Here is a 19,505-nt window from a genome sequence, read left to right as displayed (position 1 = left end):
GGACGGCTAGATGCAGGAAGATTGTTCCCGATGTTGGGGAAGTCCAGAACAAGGGGTCACAGTTTAAGGATAAGGGGGAAGTCTTTTAGGACTGAGATGAGAAAAACATTTTTCACACAGAGAGTGGTGAATCTGTGGAATTCTCTGCCACAGAAGGTAGTTGAGGCCAGTTCATTGGCTATATTTAAGAGGGAGTAGATGTGGCTCTTATGGCTAAAGGGATCAGGGGGTATGGAGAGAAGGCAGGCACAGGATACTGAGATGGATGATCAGCCATGATCATATCGAATGGCGGTGCAGGCTCGAAGGGCTGAATGGCCTACTCCTGCACCTATTTTCTATGTTTCTATGTTCATATGTTTGGCCTTCCTGAAACCATAAATTTTGGCCCACAAAGCCCCTATTAGCTGAGAAACCAGTCCCTTTTGCCCAAAATGCCCGTATTAGCCCAGATGGAGCATTTTGGCCCAAAAGGCCCATGTCAGGCCAGGAAAAATCCTGAAAAAAATGCCTTTCACTGAGATTTCACTTAGATTTATTTAAAAAGAGCCCCTTCGGCCTATTAGGCCTGAACTAGCCAGGGAGTCCCTTCGGCCCATCAGTAAGTATTCCCCCTGCAAGTATTAAACCTCACCCCAGTATTTTTCTCCCTCTCTTCAGTGGCTCCCTTTGAGATCCAGACCAGGATTGACTTCCTTCCTTCATTGCTGTGATCTACAGAAAAAGATGAAAAATGTCTAAAATTGATTCTCCACCCTCTCTCCCTTCTCGCTCAGAGTCTCTCACCTGATTTGGGCTGAATTTCTGGCAGTTTCTGAGCTCTGAGCTGCCAGCCCACCAGGCCTGAGTGACTGATCTGCCATCCCAAGAATCCATTTGGCCCACAATGTTCAGGTTAGCCCCCTGGAAACCAGTCTATTCAGCGCACAACAAAGGCCACCAATATTAGAATTGGTAGAAAGGTGGAATATTGTGATGGGGGACCAGCTCTCCCGTGTGAACATGGGACCCAACGGGTCCCACTTAGTCTAGTATATAAGTATACACACACTGAACTTTTTTCTCGATTATTATTTTGTTTACAGTGTACTCTGTTGAAATAATCTGTTGTGCTGCTGCGAGTAGGAATTTCATTGCTCTATCTGGGAAATTTGGCAATAAAATATTTTTGACTTTTGACTCTTGAGTCTTGACACATTGTCCCTATAATTCTGGAAGTGAATGCTGCCCATGTTTTGTCATGTAATAATGAGTTCATCAAAAGAACACTGCATAATTCGCTCCACATTTCCAATCCAAAACATTTCCTTCAGGAATCCTGCACATTTTGTTTGGATATTTTTGCCTAAACTTAAATCGAGATGCCTTCTCTTGGGAAGTTACTTGGCAAAGCCTCTCACTCCAGCAGCAAGAGGGCTAAATATACGAACATGGCCGGAATTAAGTTGTTAGACAAACATTCTGGCTTAATTACTTTCACTGCTGAAGCTAATTCAGTTCAGGTCAGTAAGCCACTCCTTCAATTATGTCATCTGCACTTGTCATTGAAGCAGTTCAAATAAAAAAAATACTGAAAGGGAAGATGTATTAAGCTCTTTAGATTTAGAACGAAAGGAGTTCTCCTTCATCTTTCACATAAAGACATTTAAATCTTGCAATTTCTTTTGTGATTTGCAAACCACCCAATGCAGGTGAAGGGGATTACTAGGGAGATAGATGCATGAACATGGTGGGCTGAAGGACATGTTTCTGTGCTTTTTGACTATCTGACTCTATTTCTTCCGCCAGGCATAATTATGGTTCAGGCTCTACATGCCAACAATGAATGAAAGAACATAGAAAAATATAATTTTTCTCCAGAGATGCTGCCTGACCCATTGTGGTAATGGGATAAATACTTGAGGCATCCAGCAAGAACTTAGTCGAATGGTTGAACTTGATGACCTACAGTATAAGACTATGGCCAGCGAGCTAGGATGTGGAAGCAGCTGAATAGTTCTTGTGCTTGTTTGGCATGGACACGATGTGCTGCAAATTTCTACAAATCCATGAACTGGTCCTGGCTGCTCGGGGAAGTGAGTCTGGTGGCTATGAGTTAAAGCCAACTATAGTGTGGTTAGCATCAGTTGGCTGCTGAAACGTGTAAATGACCACAGAACACGTTTTGTGTGCATTCTGCACTGGGTCAAATGCATTCAGGTTAATTGCATATTGCAAAACCAATGCTCGTGTTCCAGAACCAGCTCATTTAGCCCCTGGAACTAGCTCTCGTTATTTTATTGATTCCAATATAATTCAGAATAATATACAGTCCATGAATGATGACTGTAGTCTGGTGAGATCACATCACTCACATGCTAACAATGACTTCTAGGACTATCGTAAAGGATGGAAATTGATTGCAATGAAAGTTGCATGGTAGCATATACACTAATTGAAAACATAACGGATCAGAGAGACAGATTTGTTAGCTGGGCTTAACGCATGATGATTATGTACCAACAGATGCAAGAAGGTTAATGCTAGATATCTGTAATCTTTGAAGGGGAAAAACAAAAAAACAACTGAAGTTGGTCATTTGTAAAGTTGGTAAAGTTGTGGTGGCACGATGGTGCAATGGTAAAGTTGGTGCCTTACAGCGCTTACAGTGCCAGAGACCCGGTTCAATCCCGACTACAGGCACTGTCTGTATGGGGTTTATGCGTGCTCCCGATGACCTGCGTAGGTTTTTCGCCGAGATCTTTAGTTTCTTCCCACACTCCAAAGACGTACAGGTTTGTGGGTTAATAGGCTTGATAAATTGACCCCAGTGTGTGTAGGACAGTGTCACAGTGCAGGGATCGCTGGTTGGCCCTGACTTGGTGGGCTGAAGGGCCTGTTTCCGTGATGTATCTCTAAACTAAACAAAACTAAATAAAGGCACTTCAGAAATGCTGAATCCTGAGGAATTGAACTATTTATGATGCAGTAAATTCACCCAGATTCTCTCTCTTGAAACAAACTTTCCTGGTGTGTAGAGTGAATGCAAAATTAAGGTGGGAAACGTGGCATTTCTCTTTGAACAGTTCAGTACAAGAACAGGCCCATTGGCCCGCAATATTCATGATGCCAAGTTAAACTAACCTCCTCTGCCTGAAAGTGATCTATATCCCTCCATTCCTTGCATATCCATGTGCCTTTCTAAAAGCCTCTTAAACGTCACTATCGTATCTGCCTCCACCACCACCTCTGGCAACGCGCTTCAGGCACCCATCACTTTCTGTGTACAATTTTCAAGAAGCTTTAAAAAATAGTTTATTTTCGAGATGCAGCAGGGAAACATGCCGTTTGGCCCACCAAGTCCCCATTGACCAACAATCATCCCCTGCACTAGCATTTTCCCACACATTAGGGACAATTTACAACTTTTACCAAAGGCAATTAACCTGTACATCTCTGGAATTTGGGATGAAACTGGAGCTCCTGGAGAAAACCGATGCGGTCACGGGGAGAACGTACAAACTCCACACAGACAGCACCCATAGTTAGGATGGAACCTGGGTATCTGGTGCTGAAACCCGACCGCTGCGCCACCCTGCTACCAAAATAGTTGTGAACGTTGACAAAAAATAATTACGCTAGTTTTAGCATTAAATCTAAACAACAATGATACCATTTTCATCTCCGTTGAAGAAAATGAAGATGCATTTGAGAGCTTTCTTTAGACAGGGTCATAGTTTTTAATTTATGTTCAGTTATTACGTTCATACAATTATGGAATCATAGAAAGACACATCACCAAAAAGGGTCCTTTTAGCCCAATTCGTCCATGCTGAATATAATGCATTTGTTCGACAATCCCATTTATCTGCCTAAGGCCTTATCGTTCTATGCCATTCCCATCCAAGCTGAAGCAGCTTTTAAGCATTGTAATTGTATCTATCCCCATCACCTCCTCTGTTCCAGACATTGACCAACTTTTATGTGAAAAATGTACCCCTCAGATCTCCTTTAAATTTCTTCCCTCTGACTTTGAAACTGTGCTTGATGAAAAGATACAGCTCAGAAACAGGCCCTTCAGCCCACTTAATCCACATCGACTAGCGATCACCCATTAACACTAGTTCGTTGCTATGCCCTCATTAACATCCACTCCCTATTCACCAGGGGCAATTCACAGAGGGCCAATTAACCTACAATCCACTCGTGTTTGGGATGTGGGAAGAAACCGTAGCACCCGGACGAAACCACGGTCACAGAGAGAAGGTGCAAACTCTGCACACATGACGCCTATGGTCAGAATTGAACCAAAGTCTCTGATGCTGTGAGACAGCAGCTCTACCAGCTGCGCCACTGTACTGCCCATTGCTCAGTAGTTCTAGACTCATTTGTCCAGACGAAAAGATTTAATCTATTGTTATTATTGTAATTTCACTTTCCTATTCCAGAAAGTTAATTTCCAGGTTTAATTTATCATAGAAACATAGAAAATAGGTGCAGGAGGAGGCCATTCGGTCCTTCGAGCCAGCACCATGGCTGATCGCCCCCTATCAATAACCCGTGCCTGCCTTCTCCCCAAATCCCTTGACTCCACTAGTCCCTAGCGCTCTATCTAACTCTCTCTTAAATCCATCCAGTGATTTGGCCTCCACTGCCCTCTGTGGCGGGGAATTCCATAAATTCACAACACTCTGGGTGAAAATGTTTTTTTCTCACCTCAGTCTTAAATGACCTCCCCTTTATTCTAAGACTGTGGCCCCTGGTTCTGGACTCGCCCAACATTGGGAACATTTTTCCTGCATCTAGCTTGTTCAGTCCTTTTATAATTTTATATGTTTCTATAAGACCCCCCCCCTCATCCTTCTAAACTCCAGTGAATACAAGCCTAGTCTTTTCAATCTTTCCTCATATGACAGTCCCGCCATCCCAGGGATCAATCTCGTGAACCTATGTACTTCCAATCATCCAATGTACTCATAATTATATTCCAGATAAAGTCTTGTTCGGGAATGGAATTGCAGAACTGGCTCTTGAAATGTGGATCTGGTCACACACAGAACAATGTGCTCCTTTAGGACCATATTTCAGCAGGGTGGGAGTTCAGGCTAGAGTCTACAAACTGAAACCTTTGCTGGAATGGCAATGTGGCCCAGATGTTCAGGGGATTGCCGGTAAAAGTAACAGCATTGTCAGCATCCCCAGATGTTACTGATGGCAACTTTGGCTCCAGCGCACACAGAAGCGGAAATCTGGAAACTGACATCAGGGACTTGATGCTGAAAGGCTGGCTGTTCTTGTGATGGAGCTCAGCATGGGAGAGGAAATGTGGGCAAAAAAGGCTGTGGACTCGCTAAAGCTTTGTTCTGTTTCATTGATTTTCCGGGGTGTGAGGCTGGTGTTCCATCCTCTCCTCTCGTTGTTCCCGTTGACCTCCACGACGTACAACAATTAATCCACTGTCTTGTGTCTGGAATCACATGTAGGCCAAATTGGATAATGACAGCCTCTTCCTGCAGGCTTTAGACTTCAGAGATACGTCTGCAGGGATTTACGATGATGCTGCCAGCACTAGAGGCTCCGAGCTACAGGCCGAGGTTGAGGTTTCCGTGCTGTATCTCTAAATTAAACTAAACTATTGCAGGTTATCTCACTGTAATATTGAATCCTTTTTTTCTCTCCACTCACACCACTTGATCTGCTGGGTAATTCCCACAAATTTATATTTCACTCTTTCCATATATTCATTATTTGTGTTCTCTCTCCTTCTAACCTTCATTTCCATATCAGCCAGATAGCGTCAACAAAAACTTACCGTCACAACAAATCTTGTGACCTTGTGAACTAGTCATCCCTCCTATTCCAGGTCTGCAACTTAAATCTAACGATTTGCTCTACCTGTTCTTACAAACCATCTTCAACCTGAAACGTTACCTCCCTTTCTCTTACCACAGTTGCTGCCTGATATGGTGATATCTTCCACTGTGTTCTTCAGACTTTATACTGTAGAGATATAGGGAAACAGGTCCTTCGGCCAACCGATTCGGCACCGACCAGCGATCCCCACACACTGACACCATCCCACACGCTAGGGCCAACTTCACAATTTTACTGAAGCCAATTAACGTGCAGACCTTGTCTTCTTTGGAGTGTTGTGCGAAAGCCAGATCACCCAGAGAAAGCCCATGTTGTCACAGGGAGGATTCATAAACTCCATACAGATAGCACCCGTGGTCAGGATCGAATACAGGTCTCTGGTGCTGTAAGACAGAAGCTCTAACACTACGACACTGTGCCATCTCATTTTCTGTTTTTATCACAACTTCAATAAATGTGGCATTTCAACAGAGTAAAAGTGTTCCTTTAAGTCTTTGTAAGAGCTTGAATTTTACATTAGATTTTACTTTTTAAAAGGAGCCAATTCTGCAGCAGTTTTGTATTTTTTTTAATTAGGTTTTTCTGTGCAAATTTCGTAACTCTGCAAACTGTGGTTGCAAAGACATTTTTAATAAATGTGCTTTATAACATTGATTATTGACAGCAAATTATAATAACTTCTCCAAGCATTGCTGCTTATAAAGTCTACTAAAAAGGTGGTTGTTCTATAAATTGTGTAAGGCATGAAAGGCAACACAAAAGGTAGTGTGATTGGAGTCAAATTAAGGCACAAAACAACTCTGCCTAACGTGTGTAGGAAGGAACTACAGATGATGGTTTATAATGAAGATAGATGCAAAATGCTGGAGTAACTCTGCAGAACAGGCTATATCTCTGGAGAAAAGGGATAGGTGACATTTCAGGTTGGAAGCCTTCTTTAGACGGCTTATATTTTTTTGAGGATTCTGTTGAAGCCAGAGAGAGGGAGGTCATGGGGGGTGGTGAAAACATGACAAGGGTGAGGGTTAGGGTCAGAGGGGGACAAAGGGGTGGGTGGAGGTTTAGGCAAGGTATTGAGGGAGGGATGATGGTGGTTTAAAGAGGAGGGACCATAAGGAGTTGTGTATAACTGGGGGGTAGTAGGGGTTTCATGTTTAAAAGAGGTGGAAGGGCAAGACCTAGTGGAATCATTGCTAAGGTTCCCTTTTGGAGAAGGAACCAACAGGACCCAGGAAAGCCAGAGACCACGTGACATAGACACCTTTGCCTGATTTCCCCACCGGAAAACAAACAACTGCATTTTAATCAATCAAATGTGTGATGCTCCTTAGAAAATTAATCGATAAAGAAATAGCTAAGAAAAAAAACCTCTGTGATAAAAAAAATTCCAAAAGAAAGCTCTTGAGTTCATAGAAAATGTTATGAAATCTCTATGAAATCAGTAGCTTTCGATACGGAAAGTTAAAAAATAGATGAATGAATGATGTTAGTTAAAAAAATCTGATCTTAAGAACTTTAGGAATGAAAGGTAGAGTAATAAAAATATATTACTTTGAATAGAGTCATTGTATTAAATGCAAAACCAATATTTATAGGTTATTTATGAGCAGCCGATAAAATAATTATTTTAAAGTTACTTGCAGAATGGAGATGTGAGTTTGAATTTGGCAGTCACTTTACTTTAGAGATACAGCGTGGAAACAGGCCCTACTGCCTTACAGCGACAGTCATCCGGGTTCAATCCTGACTACGGGTGCTGTCTGTGCGGAGTTTGTACGTTTTCCCTGTGACCGAGTGGATTTTCTCCAGATACTCCAGTTTCCTTCCGCACTCCAAAGACGTGCAGGTTTATAGGCTGATTTGACTTTGGTAAATATTGTAAATTTCACTAGCGTGTAAAATAGTGCTCGTGTACGGGCGTGATCGCTGGTCAGTGCGGACACGGTGGGCCGAAGGGCCTGTTTCCGCACTGTATCTCTAAACTAAACTACAAGGTCGTTGCTTATTGTGAGATCTCGCTGTGGTTTTCAAGATTACAACAGTGACTGCACTGAATTGGATATATAATGCTCTTAGGGACACGGAGATATTGTTGAAGACATCCTCTGAATCCATCTCTGTATTTGCTTACTTTTGCACCTTAAGGATAGCAAGTTACTTCAGATGAGATTTGGGGAGATATGTTTGATTATGCTTCCTTGCTTGTCACGAAAGGTGAAAATTGGAGTCTCTTTTACACAGCGATCTCGTGCTGATTATCCCACTGGTGTTTCTGAAGTTTCAGCGTGGCAAGCAATGAACTGAATGAAAGGACAAAGCATCAAATCTTCAGCTGTGAGTCCCAGATACCATCAACTGATACCAACACTCAGTGCATGCTGTGATTATAGCACTGAAGCATTCCTCCTGGGAGCACTTGCTTCAGTTTTACATACTCTCAAACGGCAAGCAATATGTATTGTCTTTATTTTTCCGAACATGGAAATTCCCAAAGAGAGGGACGTTGGTTCGAAGGCTCAGTCAGTCAACGGAGGAGGCCCTGCAGCAGTCTGAAGGTTACCTGGGTTTACCCACACCAGCATGTAGACCGGACTTTTGACTTGGGACTTTTTCTTTTGTAAATGGTGCCAAAATATGGTGACTTATGCATGTGCGAGTTTTGCAAAAAGGGCATATGTGATGATAAAGAACCATTGAACTGGCAAGGGGCAATATTTATTAAATATCCTTGAGAAGTATCCTTGATCATTGTCCTTGAGAAGCTGGTGATGACCTTGCCTTCTTGAAATTGGGTATTTTTAAAGCTGAGATTAGTTTCGTGTAGTTTAGAGATACAGTGCGGAAACAGGTCCTTCGGCTCACCGAGTCCACACCGACCAGGGATCACCTTGTACACTAGCACTGTACTACATGCCAAGGACAATTCACAATTTTTACCGAGCCAAGTAACCTAGAAACCTGTACATCTTTGGAGTGTGGGAGGAAAACGGAGCACTCGGAGAAAACCCACACGGTCAGAGGGAGAACATACAAACTCCGTAAACACAACACCCACGGTCAGGATTGAACCGCGGTCTCTGGTATTGTAAGGCAACAACTCTACCGCTGCTCCACCATGCCGCCCTTCAGATCAATAGGTTCTTGATTAGTAAGGGCCTGAAAGGTTACAGGGAGAAGGCAGGAGATTGGGTTTGAGAGGGAAAGATACATCAACCACGACTAAATGGCAGAGTAGACTTAATGGACTGAATGGCCTAAATCTGCACTGATGCCGTATGGCTTTATGGTTTACCTGCACTGCTGTGAGATAGAGGTTTCAGGATTTATGTCCAGCGATGACCAAGCGATGGCAACATATTTCTAAGCCAGGATGGTTTGTGATTCGAAGAGGAACAAGATGATGTGGTAATCGTTTGTGTGCCCTGCTTGATAGAAGAGATGGATACACGATAAACTGCAGATGCTGACATCTTGAGCGAAACATGGTGTACTGCCTAAAAAGTACTGGAGTAACTCAGCGGGTCTGGCACCATATCTGGAAACATGGATAGGGTGACCTGTTGGGTCAAGACCCTTTTTCAGATGGATTGTGGGGTTGTGCAGGGAAGGGGACGCTGGAATGTTAATGAACCAGCATCAGCAGTTCTTTGTTTCTATCGAGTGCTGCCGGCGTCAGATGCTGCCTGACCCACTGAGTTCCTCCAGCACTTTGCCTGTTGGTTCAAGAGATTGTGGGCTTGGGGGTGAGGGGGGGTGAGGGGGGGGAGGTGCCAGGGCAACTTGGGTGTTTAATTGCAGAAGATGGTGGAGGTATTACACATATCTGGCTAACAAGCATAATCAAGGACAAGTCGCACCCTGGCCACTCCCTCTTCTCCCGTTCCCCATCGGCCAAAATATATATCAGTGTGAAAACACACACCTCCAGATTCGAAACATAGAAAAATAGGTGCCATTCCACATATCCCTTGATTCCTTTAGCCATGAGAGCTAAATCTAACTCTCTCTTGAATGCATCCAGTGAATTGGCCTCCACTGTCTTCTGCGGACGAGAATTCCACAGATTCACAACTCTCTGTGTGAAGAAGTTTTTCCTCATTCAGGGAAAGTTTCTTCCCAGCTGCTATCAGGCAACTGAATCATCCTGCCACAACCAGAGACCAGTCCTGAACTACTATTGACTGTACCTTACTGGTGCCCCTCGGACTATCCTTGATTGGACTTTGCTGGCTTTACCTTGCAATTAACGTTATTCCTTTATCATGTACCTATACACTGTAAATGGCTCGTATTGTCTTCCTGCTGACTGGATAGCATGCAACAAAAAGCTTTTCACTGTACCTCGGTACATGTGACAATAAACTAAACTAAACTGAACCAGGAAATGTATTATTTTACAGCCTTTTTCCGCACTGTTATTGAATTATAAAGCTAAACAGGTTGTTAATCCACCTGCAATGCATCAGATATTTACTTTGGAATTACTGTATGATTACACAACTTATAGCATACAGTCTTTGTGGGTTTTGAGTCGATTATGAATTATTGACATTAGCCTGATCTATACACCTTTTCTTATGCTGTGCTGCTGTAATAGTTTGCAGCAGATACAAAATAAATTAAATTGTTGCTGCACAAGCATGTCGACACATGAGGCTGCAGATTCTGGAAACAAACTGCTGGAGGAACTCAATGGGTCAAGCAGCATCCGTGGAGGAAAATGGACATTAGATGTTCTAGGAAGGGTCCCGACCCGCAATGTTGCTTGTCCATTTCTTTCCATACATGCTGGTGACCCACTGAGTTGCACCGGCAGTAGATTTCAGATGTAGCTGGCGCATTGAATGAGTGCTGCACTTCATGTTAACACTCAGTCATGGGTCAATGAACATTTCGCCTTAAAACATACTTGCCTAAGAATATAACATGGAACGGTGAGCTGAAGGTCTTGTTTCTGTGCTTTATGACTCCACGACTCCACAGGAAACCGCGACAAGTGAAGGATGTTCACCTGGTTACACTGAACCAGTCAATAATTTGCCTCTAAATAACACAAAGTGCTGGAGTAACACAGCAGGTCAGGCAGCATCTCTGGAGAACATGGATAGGTGACGTTTCAGGTCGAGACCCTGCTTTAGGCTGAAGAAGTGTATCATTCTGAAACATCACCTATCCATGTTCCCCAGAGATGTACAAGATTATGAGAGGAATAGATTGGGTAGATGCACAGAATGTCTTGCCCAAAGTAGGTGAACCGAGAACCGGGAGATATAGCTTAAGGTGAAGGGGAAAAGATTTAATAGGAATCTAAGGGGTAATTTTTTCACACAAAGGGTGGTGGGTGTATGGAACGATCTGCCAGAGGAGGTAGTTGAGGCTGGGACTATCCCACAGTTAGACTGGTACACGGATAGGACAGGTTTGGGGGGGGATATGGGCCAAACGCAGGCAGGTGGGACTAGTGTAGCTGGTACATGTTTGCTTGCATGGGCAAGTTGGGCTGTAGGGCCTATTTCCACACTGTATCACTCCATGACTCTATGGCAATGTGCTGCCCGACCTGCTGAGTTACTCCAGCACTTTGTGTCCTTTTGTGCATTAACCTGCAACTGCAATTCTTTGTTTCAAATATTTTGACAGGAACTTTTCCCTGCACAAAGGCCCCCAATACTGTCAATATTTAGAAATGAACTCAATGACAAAGACTCTACAATCCTCTGACTTGAAGAAAGATAAAGAACTAATTGCCCACTAACTCGTGGCAGTTGATCACAGCCTTAGGGAATTCCTTCCATGGCTGCCACTATTCGGTGGTATAAAGGGTTGCATATGAGGGGATTAAAACTCTGGACTAGCTGGAGCTCATGTCTTCTCTGAGTGTGGGTACATTTCCCTCTGCTCCCGCCAGAGTGTCCTCATTCAGAGTTGTAGTTGAGAGAGCTGCTGCTTCACAACTCTAGTAATCTGGTGCGTATGAAGGAACCGCATATGCTGCTTTGAACCGAAGATAGACACAAAAAGCTGGAGTAACTCAACGGGTCAGACAGCATCTCTGGAAAAAAGGACCAGGTGACTTTTCGGGTGGAGACGGGTTCCCCCCTGGGTGCTGCAATCTCTTACAATATCTCAATGTTGTGCGGGCCGGTTGGTTAATTTGAAGCTTGTGTCGGAAGCAACTGCAGATGCTGGTTTACATTGAAGATAGACGCAAAATGCTGGAGTAATTCAGCGGAAAAGGCAGCATCTCTGGATAGTACGAATGGGTGACGTTTTGGGTGGAGATGTTTCTTCAGACTGATAGTCAGTAGAGAGGGAGACACAGAGATAAGGAAGTGTAAGGCGTGAAAATGAGACATTGAAGTGGATGCGGTACCCGTTTGCCCTCCTTTGTAAGTCAGTGGTAAAAACTGGGGTGAGTCTTTAGAGGTTAGACTTCAGAGTTTGGAGACATAAGGAATATTTGGACAGGGACATGGGTAGGAAAGGCTTTGTGGTATATGCGGCAAATGCAGGTAATGGGTCTAGCATAGATGGGTATTGGTCATTATTACACAGAGTGTCGAATGATTAGCTTGGATAGCAAGCAAACAATTTATTTCACTAGGTAGACACAAAATGCTGGAGATAGTCAGCGGGACAGGCGGCATCTCCTGAGAGAAGGAATGGGTGACGTTTCGGTTCGAGACTCTTCTTTAGACGGAACTATATTTACTATATCTCAGTACACATGACAATAATAATGAACAACACCAAACCATGGACAAGTTGAGCAAGGGCCTGTATGACTATGACTCTGCTATTGCAATGTTTAAAACAATTTAGACATGTACATGGATGGGACACGTTTAGAGGTATATGGGCCAAATACAAGCATATGGGACTAGTGCAGATGGGACATGTTGGCCAGTGTGGGCAAGTAGGGCCGAAAGGCCTGTTTCAATCAATCAATCAATCAACCTTTATTGTCATCTTGCAAGCAACAGTTGTACAGTGCAAAATAAAAAGACGTTTCCCAGTGAATAGCGGAGCATCGCACATGAAATTTAAAATATTTCACACATAATATCACTAAAAACAATCCAGTCCCTGATGGAACAGTATAAACAGTTAAAAGCAGGTAAAACACAACATTAAAATACACTAAACCAATCATAAAAATGTCCGGGGCAGCTGATTTGAGTGGCCAGTGCCAGTTATTAAAGTGGCCGTGCCAGCCGCAGAATCAAGTGACTGTGAGTACAGAGTGACTGTTTAGCAGCCTCACAGCCTGTGGTAGGAAGCTGTTTAGCAGTCTTGTAGTCCGGGCTTTGATGCTTCGATATCTCTTGCCTGATGGCAGGAGATCCAGGTGCATGTGGAGGGGGTTCAGTTTGTCCTTAGCAATTCTCTGAGCTTTTTTCAGACAGCGGCTCTGGAACAGTTCTTGTACCGAGGGTAGGGAGACGCCAATGATCCTCTCTGCTCCCCTCACTACCCTCTGCAGAGCCTTCCTGTCCGAGCAGTTGCAGGTGCAGTACCACGTATTTATGCAGTACGTGAGTACAGACTCCACCGTACCCCTGTAGAAAGTCCTGAGGATGTTGGTGGGGAGTGAGGCCTGTTTTAGTTTCCTCAGGAAGTGCAGTTGCTGATGGGCCCGTTTGACGGTCCCAGTGATGTTCCTGGACCAGGCGAGGCTGTCTGTAATTTGCACACCGAGGAACTTTATGCTCTCCACTCTCTCCACTGCAGTGCCACTGATGTTGTGGGGTGTACGCTTTGGCTGCGCCCTCCTGAAGTCGACAACCATCTCCTTCGTTTTGTCGACATTTAATTCTAGATTATTTTCCACGCTCTATGACTATGACTATGACCTTTTGCGCAATTGGTTGGTATCCTCTTATGGGATCCCATGTCTCAGTGGGTCAACAATTGAAGAAGGTATTCTAGCTTTAGGGGCAGCACAGTGGCGCAGTGGTAGAATCGCTGCCTTACAGCGATAGTGACCCAGGTTTGGTCTTGACTTTGTATACTGTCTGTACAGTTTTCTCCGGGTCATCTGGTTTCCTCCCACACTACAAAGACATACAGGTTTGTAGGCTAATTGGCTTCAGTAAAATGGTAAATTATCCCTCGTGTGCAGGATAGTTCCGCTGGTCGGCACGGACTCGTTGGGCTGAAGGGCCTGTTTCTGCGCTGTATGTCTAAAGTCTAAATGTTGTATGCGTTAGGAGACAAAGCAATGCTGGGCGAAGCAGGCAAAACTCTGGAAACACAGACGGAACACATCAAAATCCGAGATGGAACCCATTAATTCATGTCTCCTTGTGGTCTGGTTGACTGTTGTGCTTTTCATTCTACAGGGGTTGGAAGCAAAGGTTGCGGCATGCATATTAATGTTCTCATAAATTGATAAAAGTTGAGGAAGTTTATGATAACAATAACGATGCATGAATGAAGCCCCGAAAATACCACAAATGTTCAGGAAAACACAGTAAAAATGTTCCCGATGTTGGAGGAGTACAGAACCAGGGGTCACAGTTTAAGTATGAGGAAAAACGTTGTCACCCAGAGAGCTGTAAATCTGTGGAATTCTCTGCCACAGAAGGCAGTGGAGTCCAATTCACTGGATGTATTCAGAAGAGAGTTAGATATTGCTCTTAGGGCTGATGGAATCAAGGGATTTGGGAAGAAAGCAGGAACGGGGTACTGATTTAGGATGATCAGCCATGATCATATTGAATGGCGGTGCTGGCTCGAAGGGCCAAATGTCCTACTCCTGCACCTATTTTCTATGTTTCTATGTTTCTATAGATAAGGTCAACCCCAAAGTATTCAGTCAAATTTTCCAATGGGTGGGATTTCAGCAGGTAACAGTTGCTACTGTTTTTAATTCAAATGCAAAATGGCTTGTATCTGTTATTTGCATAGATGAAACAGATACATCTGGGTCTAATTCTAGGCTATGTTTTTTACACACAGTCACGAAAATGAGGTCCTATGGTGTTCAAAGGTACAAATCAAACAATTTTGCTCGTGCATGGTTTCTTCGAACATTTTTTGCTAACCTCTGTCATTTCATCAATGGAGGATATATCTATTAACCACTATTTGACATCCTTTACGTTTATTCATAAGTAAAGGAACAGAATTTGGAACATGGTGCGGGTGGTAGAGTTGCTGCCTGACAGCGACAGAGAACCGGGTTCGATCTTGACGATTGGTGCTGTCTGTATGGACTGTTCGCACCTTCTCCCTGTGACCTAGTGGGTTTTCTCCGGGTGCCACGGTTTCCTCCCACACTCCAAAGACGTACTGTATGTTTAAGAAGGAACTGCAGATGCTGGAACATCGAAGGTAGACAAAAATGCTGGAGAAACTCAGCGGGTGAGGCAGCATCAATGGAGCGAAGGGAATAGGCAACGTTTCGGGTCTGAAGAAGGGTTTCGACCCGAAACGTTGCCTATTTCCTTCCTCCACAGATGCTGCCTCACCCGCTGAGATTCTCCAGCATTTTTGTCTACCAAAGACATACTATACATGTTTGTAGGTTAATTGTGTTTGGTAAAATTGTCCCTAGTATGTAGGATAGTGCTAGTGTATAGGAATGATCGCTGGTCGGCCGAAGGGACTGTTTGCTGACCGTATTTCTAAAGTCTAAAGTAAAGTCTAGAGGTGGGTACAATTATAAGGTTTAAGAGACATTTAGACGGGTATGTGGATACGAGCATGTTCATAACCTCATAATGTTCTAGGAGCAGAATTATCCATTAGGCCCATAAAGTCTACTCCACCATTCAATCATGGCTGATCTATCTTTCCCTCTCAACTCCAAGTTCCTGCCCTCTCCCCATAACCTCGGACACCATTAATACTCAAGCATGGGTACAGGTTGTAAACAAGGTTTTTGGCCAGTGAATGAATCGGATCGGTTGAAGAGAGGAAACACAAACTAAAGGGGGTGGCTGCAGTTTATGCTGTAGGCCACACGTAACTGCGTTAGTGTTTTAGCATGAAGCAAGCCGTGGTCCCTGCAGGAAACGTCTTGTCATATCATGTAAGTGGTGAGATGGCTATATTGGCTAAATAAGCTGGTCGGGAACCCAACACTGGGTTGGCACAGTAACGCCAACCAGAGCAAAGAAAAACGTATAGGAAGGAACAGCTGGTTACACCGAAGATCGACACAAAAATCCGGAGTAACTCAGCGTGTCAGGCAACATCTCTGGAGAAAAGGGGTAGGTGATGTTTCGGGTCGAGACCCTTCTTCAGACCGAGAGTCAAGGGAGAGGGAACCGAGAGATGTGAAAAGGTACATAGAACAATGCAAATGGTAAGCAGCACTCGATCAAGACCCCTGAGGGTGGGCGTGCAGGGTTACCACAGATGTGCTGGCTGCAGGTCCTCAGTGGTGCATAGTGTTGTCCTCAACCTTGTTAACACCTAAGGCAAGGAACTGGACAGTTGGCTTGGCAGTGACCATCCGTGATCAAAGTGGTGGTTTTCGCAGTTTAAGAAACATGCTTCATGGCTAAAAACAAGTGGTTTTCACTCTATGATGCAATTTTATCCCCTTGCCCAGGCCTTCCTGCAGCTTAACAAGCTTTGGAAAGGGGCATCCACCCGAAATGTTAACTCTGTTTCTCTTCTCGCAGATGCTGCCTGACCTTTAGTTTAGTTTAGATTAGCAATGCAGCGCGGACACAGGCCCTACCGCCCACCGTGTCCGAATCGACCGGCGATCCCAGCACATTAACTCTATCCTACACACACTAGGCACGATTTCCAATCAACCTACCAACCTGTACGTCTTTGGCACAATTTCCAATCAACCTACCAACCTTGAAGTGTGGGAGGAAACCGGAGCACCCGGGGAAAACCCACGCAGGTCACGGGGTGAACGTACAAACCCCGTACAGCAAAGCACCTGAGGTCAGGATCGAACCCGTGTCTCTGGAGCTGGAAGGTAGCAACTCTACCGATGCACCTCCTTGCCGACTTGCTGAATATTCCCAGCATTTTTCTGTTCTTTTCATTTTAGATTTCCAGCATCTGCAGTTTCGTTTGAAGCAATGACTGGGATCTCGAAGGAAAACTGTTAACGTCTCCCCATGCACCAGCGAAAGACGCCTGTGTCTCCACGACGGTCCAGTGGTTGCGAGGTCTGCTCATTCAGAGGGCTTGGATGCTTGCGTTGGCCTGGAGCCTCTTGTTGTGGCAATTCCCCATCACTTGCTGTGAGGAACCTGCACGAACATCCTGTGTCGAGTTACACCTGCAACGTGCCGTCGGACCAGGTGTTGAGACTGCCCTGCTACAGATTTCAATGGTGGTGAAGAACTTTGGTCAATGCCAAATGGTACGAAGAAGGGTCTCGACCCGAAACGTCACCCATTCCTTCTCTCTTCAGAGATTCTGCCTGTCCCGCTGAGTTACTCCAGCATTTTGTGTCTATCTTTCGTAAATGTTAATTAATCTTGATTTAAAAAAAAATGTTGACTGCATTTAAACTTCTTTAAGGGTGTTTTATTTATGGTAAAAAAAAATAAAAATGAAAAGAAAAGATAATTGTTTTTGAATGTTTCAAAATGTCTTATTCTCTGATTCTGCAGAAGACAGAAGATATTCCGGGTGATTTGTCTAACATCATTAAGAGGAAAGCATTAACATCTACTGCTAAGTGAATGTTAGCAAGGACATAGAACCATTATAATTGCTCTGTTTCTCTTTCCCCAGATGCTGCCTAATCTGTGGGGAATTTACAGCATTTTAATTTTATACATTGCAAAATGCTTTATCTAGAGCCTGCAAATTAAAAAGGCAGTTTCGGCTCCAAGTACACATTCAGACCCTTTGGACTAATCTGAGTCTGAAGAAGGGTCCCGACCCGAAAGGTCACGCATCCTTTTTCTCCAGCTATGCTGCCGGATCTGCTGAGTTACTCCAGCACTTTGTGTCCATCTTCAGTATGAGCCTGCATCTGCATTTCATTCCCATGCTATCTGATTTTTATCTTTGCGGTTGATCCAATTCCACTAAATCATAGGTTCTGGACCGACTCCCTTATTATGCGAAACTTTTGGAAAATCATTTCTAGAGATCAAAGGAATACACTGCTGCTGTATCGCTCTGATCATTGCAGAAAGTGATGGTGCGGCACAGAGGCGCAGCTGGTAGAGCTGCTGCCTCACAACACAAGAGACCAGGGTTCAATCCTGACCTCGGGTGCTGTCTGTGTGGAGTTTGCACGTTCTCCCTGTGACTGCGTGGGTTTCGTCGAGGGGCTCTGGTTTCATAGAAACATAGAAAATAGGTGCAGGAGTAGGCCATTCGGCCCTTCGAGCCTACACCGCCATTCAACATGATCATGGCTGATCATCCAACTCAGTATCCTGTACCTGCCTTCTCTCCATACCCCCTGACCCCTTTAGCCACAAGGGCCACATCTAACTCCCTCTTAAATATAGCCAATGAACTGGCCTCAACTACCTTCTGTGGCAGAGAATTCCAGAGATTCACCACTCTCTGTGTGAAAAATGTTTTTTTCATCTCAGCCCTAAAAGATTTCCCCTTTATCCTTAAACTGTGACCCCTTGTTCTGGACTTCCCCAACATCGGGAACAATCTTCCTGCATCTAGCCTGTCCAACCCCTTAAGAATTTTGTAAGTTTCTATAAGACCCCCCCTCAATCTTTTAAATTCGTCCCTATCCTCCCACGTATCAAGGTCGTGCAGGTTTGTAAGTTCATTGCCTCTGTAAAATTGTCCCTCGGGTACAAGGAATGGATGAGGAAGTTGAATAACATAGAACTAGTGTGAATAGGTGACCAATGGTCGATGTGGACTCGATGGGCCGAAGCACCTGTTTCCCATGCTGGCTCTCTCCGAACTCTATAAACTAAAACTTGCTCTGCCATTTTCAGTTCTTGCCATTTTTAGTTCTTATTTTTGTCTTACTGCTGTGCAGAAGCAACTTTGTAAGATTGTTGTTATGTAAAGTGAACATTAAATAAAATACCAGATTTTATTCAATCATGAATTGTAGTAAATTGTTTTTATCAACAGTTAATAATGTAACATGAGAACACAAGAGACTGCAGACACTGATACCTTGCGCAAAAATCAAAGTGTTGGAAGAACACAGTGGGTCAGGCAGCATCTGTGGAAGTAATGGACAGATGACGTTTTGGGTTTGGACCCGTCTTCAGACTGATGGAGTAAGGGAGAAAAGCTGGGAAAGAGAAGTGGGGGTGGGGCAAAGCTTGGCAAGTGATGGGGGGGGGGGGGGGGGGGGAGGGGGGGAGGTGACTGGTAGATGGGTGGAATAAATGACAATGGCTGGAGGTGAAAATAAGTCAATGCGTGTCAGATAAGGAAAGAAGGGTTGGCGTGAGATATAAAGCCGGAGGGAGGGATAATGGTGGAAGGCGACAGGGAGGAGGGGAAAGGTGGGGGATAAAGGGGAAATATGGGATTCGGGGATGGGAGATGAGTGTATGGAGAATGGGAAAGAATTATGATGAGTAGGATGGTGGGTGATGATGATGGAAATGTGTATGCAATGGGGTAGGAGTGCGGGATTGGGGAGAGAGAGAAGGTATTACTTAAGATTGGAGAAATTATCCGACATGAACAAATTATGAACAAATTATTAAAGCGATGTTTGCTGTTTA

General features: G+C 44.2%; 1 protein-coding gene across 2 annotated transcripts in view; it reads left to right on the top strand.

Moving 5' to 3' along the window:
* Positions 1-18,871, top strand: part of LOC129699310 (paired box protein Pax-1-like) — a 46,853-nt gene extending 27,982 nt beyond the window's left edge. Inside the window, exons 5-6 of one of the 2 annotated variants that reach the window (XM_055638972.1) lie at positions 14,815-14,845; positions 16,874-18,871. In XM_055638972.1, coding sequence (XP_055494947.1) covers positions 14,815-14,845; positions 16,874-16,934 — 92 coding nt within the window. In that variant the 3' untranslated portion in view covers positions 16,935-18,871. The remainder of the gene's footprint in view (positions 1-14,814; positions 14,846-16,873) is intronic. The other variant, XM_055638973.1, reaches the window with a different exon arrangement.
* The last annotated feature ends 634 nt before the right edge of the window (positions 18,872-19,505 follow it).

The sequence above is a fragment of the Leucoraja erinacea genome, chromosome 8, assembly GCF_028641065.1.
Source record: "Leucoraja erinacea ecotype New England chromosome 8, Leri_hhj_1, whole genome shotgun sequence".
In the NCBI taxonomy this organism is placed as follows: domain Eukaryota; kingdom Metazoa; phylum Chordata; class Chondrichthyes; order Rajiformes; family Rajidae; genus Leucoraja; species Leucoraja erinaceus.
Note: the sequence above shows the minus strand (reverse complement) of the source record. Positions and strands in the feature narration are given on the sequence as shown.